This window comes from Dermochelys coriacea, chromosome 7, assembly GCF_009764565.3.
Source record: "Dermochelys coriacea isolate rDerCor1 chromosome 7, rDerCor1.pri.v4, whole genome shotgun sequence".
Lineage (NCBI taxonomy): Eukaryota > Metazoa > Chordata > Testudines > Dermochelyidae > Dermochelys > Dermochelys coriacea.
The window spans coordinates 28,567,283-28,581,811 of NC_050074.1; the positions used below are offsets into that span (position 1 = coordinate 28,567,283).

General features: G+C 38.6%; 1 protein-coding gene across 1 annotated transcript in view; it reads right to left on the reverse strand.

Moving 5' to 3' along the window:
* Positions 1–14,529, reverse strand: part of CACNA1D (calcium voltage-gated channel subunit alpha1 D) — a 344,531-nt gene that overhangs the window by 205,512 nt on the left and 124,490 nt on the right. Inside the window, 4 exon segments of the mRNA XM_043518866.1 lie at positions 2,714–2,910; positions 4,270–4,422; positions 6,335–6,477; positions 14,257–14,396. Coding sequence (XP_043374801.1) covers positions 2,714–2,910; positions 4,270–4,422; positions 6,335–6,477; positions 14,257–14,396 — 633 coding nt within the window.

Genomic DNA, 14,529 nt, shown 5'->3' on the forward strand with positions numbered 1-14,529 from the left:
CACTTATTAGCTAATAGCAGATGAACCTGCCACTGCTTCATCAATAGGTAAAACCAAATTGAGAAAAGTGACATTCTTCCATCCTGGTAAAAAGATGCCAGCTTGGGTATCTACAGAGACAGAGGACCAAGAACCAATTTTATTTAAATGGTGTCTTCAAAGCAAATTCAGAGCAAAATATCTGGTATATTTTACAAGGTAGGTATGCTTCTTTGTGTTTCTGGTCAATAATCTCAGTGTCTTTTGCAATGAAATGAAAATTGACATCTATGTAGTGCAAATATCCTTGATGTGGAAAAACTGTATACTTAAATATTGTTTTTTTTCTGAGTGAATTCTCAACTTTGCTTGTTATTGCCTCTCTTGGTCTCATATAGCCTGTGTTTGATGACTTCAAGGGCATATTGCAAGGCCCATCTGTTTTTTTAATGTTTGGGGAGGGTGGAGTTTTATGATGGTGGTCTTGGTTTTATAATGGGGGGCGGTATTTTAATTTTTTATGCATCTGATGGACCAATTGGGTGATTAATTATTAAAGAAAAAAATCATCTTAATTTATTTATTTCATTTTGTATGAATTATGTATTTTAAAATGTGTTATATCTCCTAGCGCTTTTAGGATAAGTTATCTTTGTATATATTGAAAGAAATAATAAATAATAGGCTCATAACTACCAAAATGTGGTATGCTCTGGCTTCCAAAAATTAAAACAGCATGTGTTCTCTACTGCACTCCGCCTCTACTCGGATTTCACTTTTATGGGGCATGGAAGATTTGGGTTTTTTCCATCACAAATACAAATGACATAATCACATGCACAAACTGAACATTCATAAAATCTCCTGAAACCATTAGGAAAAGATAAGGAGAGCAAGCAAGCAAGCAAGCAAGACAGTGAGGAAGAGAAAGTCAGAACAAGTGCATGTTCTGATTGTTCCAAGAAACCAGCACCAAATTATAGAAGGGGAAAAATATACCTTATATGAGTAACACTTATGTCATAAGTGTCTGATGTGGACCCAAGCCTGCATTTTAAGTGTACTAGTAAGTGCAGAACTGGGCTCTCTTTCAGAACTCTGACAGTATTTTCTGATAAGCAAAGTTCAATATTTTGCCAAGTTTGTATCTTGCAATCTTACAGATTGTTGGTTTGCCATTTTAATTATTTTGTAATTGTGATATCATCTTAAGAAATGTATCTGTGTAGCTAGGCACTCCAGTGTATCATGTTGGATTAAATGCCTGGGCTACACATGCTGATGTGTACTGTATTTCATTTTTAGCTACAATATGCTTCATCTTGATTCACAGCAAATGACCCCAGGCTACATAAGTACCCATTCACTGGGATAATACCGTACCCTTTACTGCACTAATTATTTCATAGAAGAATTTTGACATTAGCAAATAATCCCATTTGGCCACACTCAGCCACAAAGCAATCTAAATTATGGGCTACTGTGAGCAACAGATCCACAGACTCACTTATAGGTTGCAGTTCCAGCAACAAAAAAGTTCAAATTTGTTTAGCTACCTCCCCTCCACATTTTAACATCATTTTGTTCAGAATTTTTAAAATTAATAATTTTTTGCTTCATCAGTTCTTTAAAATCTAATTTTTTTTATCTTGCATTTACTAAGATCCTAATTTTGTAAACACTTATTACTGAGTAGAGTGATTATTATGAGAAGTCCCATTGACTTTAAGCAGGAATCTTAGTCTTGTGGTTAATGCATTAGACTAGAACTCTGCCACAGACTTCCTGTATGACCTTGCACAATTGATTTTTACAGGTACTGAGGGGCCTAAATACACAGATAAGTGCTTAATTCCTTTGACTGCAATGAGAGTTTGGCTCTTCTGCAAATCCAATTAGGTATATATTTGCATATTTAGATGTCTAAATACCTTTAAAAATCTGTGCCTTACTCACCCTGTGCCTTAGTTCCCCATATATAAAATGGGAATGAAAATATCTCCTATCTCCTTCTGATTGTTCATTTATACCATAAGATCTTTGCAGTAGGGTCAGCTTCTCACTATGCCCCAGTGCAGTGCTGGATACAATGGGACCATAACCTTAGCTGTTGTCTCTAAGAGATACTGTAATGCCAAAAAATAAGTACTGTGCTTAGTAATACAAAAGTGTTTTCAGGATTGGTTCCTATGCAGTAGTGATGGCCTTTGATATATATTTTTGTTGTTTCTATGGAGACATACTTGGGCCTGAACCTTTCTTGAAGCATAATAGTCAAGGCTTGGTATGTCTGAAAAAATGGTTTGTAGGCCTCAAGGCAAATGAAGACGGTTGAGAGCTTGCTTGGGTCTAATTTACCATAATACTAAGAAGATGCAAAAATAGAGCTTTTAAACAAAATCAGAAAAAATCTACTTAAAAACTATAGGCTTGCAAAAGAATGCTAGTCCAAGGGACACAAATATAAGATTAAATTTATCCAAATGGAATAGGCTTAAAAAAAAACCCAGCAGTGCAGAAATCTGCTTCTGAAAGGGCTTTTTAGCCTGAGGAATCCAGGAAGATGCTGTGACTGCAAGAAGAGTGCAGCTGTGCTCCTTTGCAGCAGAACTATCTTGCCAAGATTTCTTGCTCACAGTTTTGTTAAACAGTTAGTTTCTCATCTGCATACTGAAGCTTGTTTTAAGAGTAAGCAAAAAGTTCAGAGATTTCTATTTCCTACCAAGCTACTTACCCAGTACAACACATCAGTCCAGCCTTCCATGGTTATACATTGGAACACAGTTAACATCGCAAAGGCAAAATTGTCAAAGTTGGTTATGCCTCCATTTGGTCCGACCCAGCCTCCCCTACATTCGGTGCCATTCGTGGCACACTGACGTCCATTCCCTGAGAATGCACAAGGTGCTGGATCATCCTCAACTAATATATCTGAAATTGACGAAAAACACTTCAGAATTTTGCATTCTCAAAATTTTTGTGAAATAACTTGCTTGTGAGGAGAACACTGACGGACTACAGACAGCATTACATGGAAAGATTATTCATTCAAGGCTTGATCCTGAAAGGTGCTGGGAGTCTAAGGGTAATGCAGGGCACTCATCTCTCAGGATCAGGTCTTACATGTGTAAAAATTGCCATACTCAAAAATCAACAGAGAAAACAGTTCAAATAAAATAACAATGAAATGAAAGAGAGAAGGTGGTGAGGTAATATCTTTTAATGGACCAACTTCTGTTGGTGAAAGAGACAAGCTTTTTATACATACACATATATACAGAGCTCTTCTTCCAATCTGGAAAAAGTAATCAGAGTGTCACAGCATAACAGAAGATAGGGCAGATTGTTAAACGCAAGAAGTTAACACTCTGTCCCACCTTGTATTTAGCTGTGACACCCTGATTACTTTTACCAGACTTGAAGAAGAGTTCTGTGCAGGTTGAAAACTTGTCTCTTTCATCAGCAGATAGCCCATGAAAAGGCATTATCTCACCCACCTTATCTCTCTCATGTCTTGGAGCCAGCATGGCTACAACAGTGCAAATGAAATGAAGCATTTTGCCAGCTGTAGGTAAGACAGTGAATTTTTCAATTACTGAAGTTTATTAACATATGCTTTCTTCTCATTATTCTTTCTTCGCTTTTCCATCCCATATTAACAATTTCCTTCCTCTCAGCAGGTAAGCCGTCCAGGACTAGATCCTGCATTTAGTCTATTCTATTCCAGACTTCACTGGTGGAAATGTACCCTACTTACTAAACTTAATTTCTCTAGTGATGATCTTTCACTCCTCCGAAGATCTCCCATACCAAATATTTTCACTATATCGTTTAAACCCACATCTGAATGTAGGAGGATTGGATTCCTTTATTACTCATCTCACTGCTTGCTCTTATAATCATGCTGCCCAAAGTGCTGAAGCAGAGAGACAGCCAGCTATCTGCCTCAGGAGGGAAAGTCTGCTCCATGATATGACTAGCTCTTCACTAGCCTGGGATTCAAAGTCCGATGACTGTGTTTCCCACTGTAGGCTGTCGCTATCTTAGTGGGCTGACCCTTTGGCTACATTTTTTAAAAACAAGGTCAGTTCATAGCAAGTCGCAGGGCTCTATTGTTTAGTTAGCATTTTAAAATGTAATATGCTTTTCCTACAATCACGCAACCTTATGGAAACGAAGATTTACAACAGTTTTAACATCTAGGACCCTATCGTGCTCCCACTGAAGTCCCACTGATTTGGAAGGGAGTGGGATTGGTCCCTTATGTAAATTAGTGGCTTCATTACTTACCTGAATCAACAAGAAAACATGATTTGTGCATTTTTCCAATAAAAAGTTCCAATCCTATAATAGCATAGATTATGATTACAAACAATACCAAAAGGGCAATATGGAGCAGGGGAACCATGGCTTTTATAATGGAGTTCAGGACAACTTGTAAACCTAAAAAAAAAAAAACCACACACAAAGATAGTGAGTTAGACTTTATATGGCATTAACTTTTCCTGATTATGAAATCTTTTGCAATTACACATAATTAGAAATACATAATTAGAAATGTCATCAATTTAAAAAGTGTGGTGAATCTATGGTTTCCGCTGAACAAGACACATCAAAATCTTCCTGCACTAGCTCACAGCCAGAATTTTCAGGCTGCTCAGTTTCAAAAGCAAATGTCCAAGCACATGGCTGCTTTAAAAAAATGTAAAGCTTTGTATTCTGTCAAAAAATTCTAACTGAACGTTGTCTGTAATAGAAAGCAATGCTTGAAAGTCAGCAACAAGAATCCATACTCCTTAGATGGTATGAATTCCAGGTGGTCGCTGGGATTTTACAATACCTGAAGAATCTTGAAAAATCCTGTGCTCAGGCTGTCATCTTGCAATGAGCTCAGGGCAGCCAGGTGCAGGGGGGTCCATCTGCACAGAGCTCATTACAGGATTGGACCTTTGGTCTGGAAGGTCTATAGTGCTGTTAGACAGCACTGCACCTGTATGGTAAAGATCTTTAGAACAGATACACCGAATACAACTTTAAAATATAAACAAACTTGGACACATTCATTTACCTTTCACATTGTTTTTATAGGTTTCAGAATAGCAGCCATGTTAGTCTGTATTCGCAAAAAGAAAAGGAGTACTTGTGGCACCTTAGAGACTAACAAATTTATTTGAGCATAAGCTTTCGTGAGCTACAGAATACATCTGATGAAGTGAGCTGTAGCTCACGAAAGCTTATGCTCCAATAAATTTGTTAGTCTCTAAGGTGCCACAAGTACTCCTTTTCTTTTTATTGTTTTTATAGTTTTTCTTTTCCCTAAATGTATATTGGTTAAATTCTGCACTGATAGCACTTCAAGCTTCAAGTGACTGGGGGCTGGCCCGGTATCAATGAAGCAGAATATGGCTTGCTTGTATTTAAACAAAGGCTTTCTCCATCACAGCATACCCTTCCCCTCCCCCCATTCTGCTTGATTCTCCACTGAAGTTATTTTCCTAAATCTGTGTCATCACAATCATTTCCATGGTAACAGATTATGATGTAATAAACACAGCATTATTACTTTGCTGCTGGATCAAATTTGAGAAACTGGGTTGTGAAACAGAGAGGCCTCATTCAACTCAAAGCATCAATAATTAATAATGAATGAAAAGGAAATAGAAAGGATAATTATAAAACTCAACTGTCTTTTTTAAATAAATTGCTCTATTTTTCAAGTTTCCTACTTTCGGAAATTGCTCTTTTATTCCCTGTTGTCTAAGCATCGGTAAATCCCATTAAGATCAACAGGAGTTATTTGCGTCCATGCAGGGCAGAAAACATGTTGTTTGCTTTGGCATACATTTACCTGCTTATGGGCCATTTTAGGAGTAGCTACATAGTATGTTTCCCAGGATTTGGGTATCAAAAATCTCAACTTTATTTTCTGGTGTTTTTGCTTTTGATTTTTAATTTACTTCATATAAAACTTCTAAAAGTTAAATGTATTCTTCTGTCTGCCTAGTGAACTGTGTAAGACAATCATACACTGAATGAGTTCACAATCCCTTATTCTACTTCAAATAGGATATCGTACATCTTGAAACACATTTTATCTACATAACCAGATAACGAAAGTCAACTTTACCCTGTCACTTTTATTCTACTTTCTAGAGCAAGAAGGTTAAATAATCTGAAAAGATAAGTGAGCTGTAGCTCACGAAAGCTTATGCTCAAATAAATGTGTTAGTCTCTAAGGTGCCACAAGTACTCCTTTTCTTTTTGCAGATACAGACTAACACGGCTGCTACTCTGAAACCAACAATGGAATGGTTATTTTATTCACTACAACAGAATTAAATAGAAAATAGCTTACTGGGCACTCCTGATACAAGCCGGAGAGGTCGCAACACACGAAAGGCTCTTAGGGCTTTGACATCAAAGCCACCTGGTTTGCCACCTGAGTGGCTACCTCCTTCTGTTTCTTTGGTTAATTGTTCCAAAATTACACTAAACAATCTACCAAATAAAATAAAGAAAGGTCAGTATCACCATCCATTTACCAAGTAATCAAAAGTGTTAGGGAATTGCTTGAACTGAGGATAGTTCTGAAAAGCTGTTCAGCTATCAAAATGACATATACTTATGTATTAAATCATGACAGAAGGGTTATGAAGTGCAAGAGCTCCTAATCCCCCAAGAGAGGGATGATCATACAGTATCCACTAAATTAACATGCTGCTAGTCCAGTCTCTGCCAGTTTTACACAGATGAAGCTACTTTATCACAGCTTTTTGCTCAGACATTTCAGATTGTGAGGTTTGCAAAATGAGTTTTTCCGTTAGAACATTAAATAGATAATGACAAGAAACTCACAGTTTTAAATTGTGTAGATGATATGAACTCCCTATGACACTACAGTTCAACATTCTAAACATAGTCAGCAAAAGAAAAAAAAAAACATACAAATATTCTTCTTATAGTCAGACATTTCATAAAGTGTTTCTTAACTGGCAGAAGCCATTTACTAAAATAGTGTCAGAATGGAAGTTCAGTAACCATAATAGTTAAAACTGAAGCAGGTGGTTAAGGTCAGCGCTGGTCTCAAGTTTTGTTTCATTTTGCATGCTATATTTCAATTTGCATTGTGAAAACTTCCATGTTTTGCTAGATTTCAAGTCTGAGCCATGCCATAGTGAGCATCATTCAGTTTTTCACACAGAACTATCGTGCAATGCCTGATCAGAACTCAGTCTAGTTCCACTGAAAGATCTGTGAACCTCAGCAAAAATTTCAATAAACTTGGCCTGTGTTTTAGATTTGTAAAATACACCTGAAAGCAGGAAAATTTTCTCCAGTTTTGAGTTTTGTCAAGAAAGTTTTTCACAGCTCTGGTTATAAATCATCAGGAATCACAGACTAACACGGCTACCACTCTGAAACCTAAGAAACAGATGTTATGTTTAGTAGCTTACCAGAGATGGAATACTGGAGGCTTCCCCTGGACCCCACTGTGACATTGCACCCCATAATGCGTATAGAAATATGCTTATGATTGTGAATATAATGTAACTGGAATATGCTTCATGCAAAAGGTCTCTAGTAAGGTATCATTAAAAAGCTTATAATCTAGTGAGTGTGTTCATCCTATTTGTATGAATGTATCATTCTTGTATCTGAAACTAGGAATATAAAATATAACTCTGAGGTCCTATTGTAGTTATGCAAAGTGTGGGCCATTAATGGTGGTTTAGAATCTTGATGGCTCACATCAACTAGGACAATTGACTGTAGATGGCTCTGTTTACTTGCAAGCCTTCCTGTGAGTCAGGCCAAGGCTTGGGGTCTCACAGGACATGTGACCATGTCACCTGGTACTGGAATCCATCTTAAACCTGGTGCTTTTCCATTTAGAAGGATGGGTGGGGACCCAAAGAGACAAAAGATTCCTGTCTTATGCCAAAGGTATATAAGGGGGTGGAACAGAACAAAGGGGCTGCAGTCATGAGAAATCCCCTAGCTACCACCTGAGCTGGAACAAGGACTGTACCGGGGAAAGGATTGGGCCCAGACTAGAAAGGAATCTAGTCTGTGAAAGAAGCTTATTGGAACATCTCTGAGGGTGAGGTTTCATCTGTAATCAGTTTCTTACTGTTTTAGGCTTAGACTTGTGTGTTTTTGTTTTATTTTGCTTGGTAATTTATTTGTTCTGTCTGTTAATACTTGGAACCACCTAAATACTACTTTTTATACTTAATAAAATCACTTTTTTGCTTATTAATTGACCCAGAGCAAGTAATTAATTCCTGGGGGAGCAAACAGCTGTGCATATCTCTCTATCAGTGTTATAGAGGGTGAACAATTTATGAGTTTATCCTGTATATGCTTTATACAGAGTAAAATGGATTTATTTTGGATTTGGACCCCATTGGGAGCTGGGTGTCTGGGTGCTGGAGACAGGAGCACTTCTTAAGCCGTGTTCAGTTAAGCCTGCAGCTTGTGGGGGATGTGGTTCAGAACTGGGTCTGTGATGCAGCAGGCTAGTGTGTCTGGCTCAACAAGACAGGGTACTGAAGTCCCAAGCTGCCAGGGAAAAAGGGGCTCAGAGGTAGTCTCAACACATCAGGTGGCAGTCCCAAGGAGGTCTCTGTGACCCAACCCATCACAGCCATAAACACCGTATTGGATAGTAAATGTTATGGGTCACCCACTCCCCTTCCCCAGTCTGTTCCACCATCTGTGGAGCACCTAGATCTTGAGGTCATGATCTGACCCACTGAATTTACACAAATCAGAGATCCACACATTTTAAGAGATGGCAGAATGCAGACATTTAACAATTTATGCTTGGTTCAGCAGGGTAATTAAATACGGGCCTAACTGTAAGCATGTGAGTAATCGCATTGACTTCAATGAAACTATTCATGTTCTTAAAGTTAGGTACATGTTTAAGCATGTTGCTGAAATCAGGGCCTGAGGGGGGGAGAGGGGGTATGCTGTCAGGCACTCAGTGTATAAGTAATTCCTCAAATTAGAGGTCCACAGGTACAGTAAACTGCTGTGCAAGCTATCTCCTTTGGGACCCAATTCTGGACTCTTTTCTCAGGTGAAGCTCCAACTGAAAACCATGGAAATTTGGCCTGAAAAGAGAATGCAGGGCCAGGCACTAAACAAGTGAATGGATTATTCTCTAAGCAATCCATAAACTGCTTGATTTCAATGACAGTTTTGACTGAGTCGGGACAGAGAAAAATGTGCAGGGCTGGCCATCAGCTCTGCCAGCATATATCAGTCCTATCAAATCCATCAAGCCCTTGATTTTCTTTAAAACATAACATTTACTATCCAATACGGTTTACTAAGGCCATTTAATATTCTTTTAATTAAATGTCCAAATTATTTATGTTAGAAAACTGCCTTTTTTATATGCACCATACTTTCTTGTCTTATAGATGTGCATTTTGGAACATTGTCATGATTTTACCTTTGGAGCCATTACATTTTCTGCTGACAATGCACACTAAGAGCATTTAATTTAATGTATCTGGTGCTGGACACCAGTGGCAGCTCCTTTGAAGCTATTAAAATGTCTAATGAAATTCCATAACGAATCCATTCAAAAGGAATCATATCCAGAGATGATTCCATCTCTACATAGGGTCAAATACAAAAATCAATTTTTCAGTAGGCTTCTCTCTAAAGGGTGCAAGTTAATCAAATAACTGGCCCTGTACTGGCTTAGGTAAGGGTGCTTGGGTAAGAGGGCTGTATTTCCTGTGAGCCACAGACCTGTTTTCTGAGGGTTTCTTTTACTCTGTCATGGTGGGTTGATCTTTGACTACATGGTTTTTACCTCGTACACCAAGCTTTCCTATTCTGGACTTGTGAAAGGGCAGGGACTTGGGTCATAGAATGAGGCTTTGAGTATCTGATGGGAGACAATCCAATTCTTCTTAAATACCGTGAAATCAGGGTTAGCATTTGATGTAATTAAACTTAGCCAGTTGTAGTGACTGTTTTATAACTAGGTGGTAATTTTCTTGTTATCCCATGATGTTTTGGAGACAGAGGGCCAAATATAGAGGTGACATACCAGATGGTATGACACAGACCTTCCCCTTACACTAATTTATCCTCCCTTACACTCACTTACACACACATCACTCAGAGATGTATGAGAATTTGGTGTAAGACACACCCATGTCCACTAGCAACATGGTTAGATGAGGTGTGCTAGTTTAGGGATTTGCTCAACTGCCCAGGGCTACAGTAATCACATGGTCACCAGATAAGGGAGACAAAGAGGTAGACTATTTCAAAGATTGCTTGGTCTGAGAGAGGAGCTCCCTTGTATGAAGTCCACAGTGCCTGACCACAAAGCACTCCACTACAGAAAGGCCTCACCAAGCACCATTTGCTCTGCATCCAATCTTTGAGGATCACTTGACCTGATGCAGAGCCTGATTACATGATGATTATCTATTATTTGTATTACTGTAGAACCTAGGAGCCTTAGTCATGGACCTCCTGCACATCGCAGGCCACAGAAACTCACCCACCCATAATCTCTGGTTGAGTTACTGACATCCTCAAATCTTCATTTAAAGACTTCAAGTTACAGAGAATCCACCATTTACTCTAGTTCAAACCAGCAAGTGACCTGTGCCCCACACTGCAAAGGAAGGCAAAAAAACCACAGGGTCTCTGCCAATCTGACCTGGGGAAAAATTCCTTCCAAACCCCAAATATGGTATTCAGTTAGACCCTGAACATGTGGGTGAGACCCACCAACCAGGCACTTGGGAAAGAATTCTCTGTAGTAACTTAGAGCCATCCCCATCTAGTGTCCCATCTCTGGCCATTGGAGATAGTTAGTAAAAGCAGACCCGGATGGACCATATGCCATTGTTGGCAATCTCATCATGCCATTCCTTCCATAAACTTATAAAGCTCAGTCATAAAACAAGTTAGGTTTTTTGCTCCCCAGTATTCCCCTTATAAAGCTGTTCCAGAGCTTCACTCCTTTGATGGTTAGAAACTTTCAACTAATGTCAAGCCTAAACTTATTCATGGCCAGTTTATATCCATATGAACTTGTGCCAACACCGGCCCTTAACTTAAATAACTCCTCTCCCTCCCTGGTGTTTATCGTTCTGATGTATTTATAGACAGCAATTATATTTCCCCTCAGCCTTTGTTTTGTTAAGCTAAGCTCCCTAAGTCTCCTTTAGTAAGGTACGTTCTTCATTCCTCCGATCATCCTAGTGGTCCTTCCTGTACCTGTTCCAGTTTGAATTCATCTTTCTTAAACATGGGAGACCAGAATCTCACACGCAGAATTCCAGATGAGATCTCACCAGTGCCTTGTGTAATGGTAATAACACTGGCCTATCTCTACTGGAAATACCTCACCTGATGCACCATACAATTGCATTAACCTTTTTCATGGCTGCATAACATTGGTGGCTCATAGTTATCCTCTGATCAACCAATACCCTAGTCTTTCTCATCCTCTGTCACGTCTAACTGATACATACCCACCTTATAGAAAAAAATCTTTTTATTAGTCCCTAAATTCATGACCTAGCACTTTGCTCTATTTAATTTCATCCTATTTCTATTGCTTCAGTTTTCAACATCCTCCAAATCTTCTTGTATGATATTCCAGTCCTTCTCTGTATGGGCAATACCTCCCAACTTTGCCTCATCCACAAATTTTGTTAGCACACTTCCATTTTGTGTGCCATGGTCATTAATGAACATGTTAAATAAGATCAGTTTCAAAATCAATCCTTGAGGAACTCCTAGTAACCTACTAACCTCTCTTCCAGCCTGACAGTTCACTTTTCAGCATGACCTGTGGTAGTCTCCCTTTTAATTAGTTATTTACCCACCTTTCAATCCTCATAAAAATACCCATCTTCTCCAATTTAACTAATAATTTCCTATGTGGAATTGCATCAAATGCCTTACTGAAATCTAGGTAGATTAGATCTACAGTATTTCCTTGTCTAGAAAATCAGTTATCTTCTCAAAGAAAGAGATCAGGTTGGTTTGGCATGATCTACCTTTTTTGAAACCATTTTGTACAAGGGTTCTCAAACTGGGGATTGGGACCCCTCAGGGGGTTGTGAGGTTATTACATGGGGTGTCGTGAGCTGTCGGCATCCATCCCAAACCCCATTTTGCCTCCAGCATTTATAACGGTGTTAAATATGTTTAAAAGTGTTTTTAATTTAGAACAGGGAGTCACACTCAGAGGCTTGCTGTGTGAAAGGGGTCACCAGTACAAAAGTTTGAGAACCACTGATTGTTGTATTTTATCCCAGTTATCCTTTATCTCTGTGTGCTTAACTACTCTCCCTTTCAAAATTTGTTCTAAGATCTTGCATATAATTGAAGTCAAACTACTGGGCTTGTAGTTTTTTGGATCACTTTTTCCCTTTTCTTAAATATAAGTATTATAATTTGCAATTCTCCACTCATAGGATACAACCCCCAAGTTTACAGATTCATTAAAAATCCTTGCTATTTGGCTTGCAATTTCATGTGCAAGTTCCTTTAATATTCTTGGATGGTGATTATCCTGGCCCCCTGATTTGGTCCCATTAAGCTGTTTGAGTTTGGCTTCAAGCTTACATGTGGTAATTTCTACTTCCATATCCTTGTTCCCATTAGCCACCCTCCTACTGTTCGCAAGCTCCTCATTACCCTTATTAAAAACTGAGGCAAAGTATTTAATAAGATGTTGACCCATATCTACATTATCTTTAATCTCCACCCATCCTCAGTGTTCAGCAGTCCCTCTTCTTTCCTTGTTTTCTTTTTATTTATATGGCTAAAGAATCTTTTATTGTTGCTCCCTTTACACCCACTTTAACCATGGGCCAGAATGTGCCAGCAGATTGGTACTATGGCAATAATTTCAGTAATTTTCATTATTTAAAAATAATATTTGAATATTGGATATTTACATGTACACAAAACAACAGCAGATTTAGTAATTACAATTATTTCCCCCAAATGCTGGGCTTTCCCATTAAATCACATTATTTTCCTTCATTATCTCAATGATTTGAGTTAGGAACTCTCTCTCCATCAAATTCCTGCTTATTTCAGTTAAAAGCAAACTCTGAGTATCATTTAAACTATTTTAAAAAATGCATTTGAGACGTTGTATGCCAAGGGTTTCTTTGCAAGTCAGCAGCAATATTTCAAGTGATGTTAAATGGCAGAGCATTTCACTAGGATTCCCCTCCCCCTCCCTTTTTTTTTTTTTTTTTTACACTTAACAGGATCTTCACTATTGAAAAAATTCCTTATTTCAGTCTAATCAGACAATATTTGCATATTTAGGGAAAACAGAATATATGCTATGAGATTAACTCTTTGATGCCTGAACATAGGATCTCTTAATGCAGCATGTAACACAAATAGAATCAATGCTGATAATATAAAACCTGCTGACACAACAAGGGACAGATGCTGCATAGCCCTTACTCAGTTACACAGTGACAATGAGAAGGGAGTAAGGAATTTCCCCACACTTGTGGTCTAGGCAAAAGGGCTGTTCTTGCACAATGGGGCATGCAGGAAATGCTCCCTCACCACTCCCCTGGGGGTTCATGGCACAGGGGACAGGGAGGGCAGAATGTAAACAGAGTCCATCCTACCCTCTGCATCATGCTGTCCAGCTGTGTGCTGGGGAGGGGGCCAAAGTGCTGCATCCCATGAAAGGGGATAGAAGTGTCCAGTCTCCTCTCATGCCAGGATGGTGTAGCAGGTGCTCTGTCTCTTTGAAGCAGGCAGCACTTTTCTGGTGATGCGTATGGGGCAGTGCAATTCTACAGCACCCTCAACACTAGGCTCTGCTTAAAAGGCACAGCTGAGCCCTGATGGATTATGGACCCAACCTCTACTCATATGAACAGTCCCAGTGGGTGCAATGGGACAACTCATACGTAAAAGAATTTGCAGGACAGGGCTCTAATATTGGACCTTCTTATGCCATCAATTTTTAGGCAGAACTCATTGAATGCATTGTGGTCTTCTGCCTTAAGGCTGATTGTACAATATGACCCAAGTTCCTCCATTTTGAACTGGGAACCTTTTAGGGCTTGATTCTGCATCTTCACTCATGTGAGCTGACCAGTAAATTATGTATGAGTAAAAGTTAGTAGGCTTTGGCCCTTAGTCCCATCAGAATAAGACATACAGCTACCTTGTCATAAAGACAATACCACATTTTCAGAACAATGTTTTTAAAGCCTTGTTTAAAATGAAGTGTGAATGACTTACCCTACTACTACTATTACAAAATCCAGTAAATTCCATCCATTTCTAACGTATGCATTGGGGTGTAATAATAATCCATATGCTATAATCTTCAAAAATGTTTCTACTGTAAAAATAATCAGGAAGGCATATTCTACTTTTTCCTGTAAAAGAGGAGAAGAAACAAGTATTAGAATAAAAGATGAAGTAATGTAAAAGGTTCTTTCTTTAATTAAAGCTTAATATGGATAATTGAATAATTGCATCATACCAATCAGTATTAGGAAGACACACTGG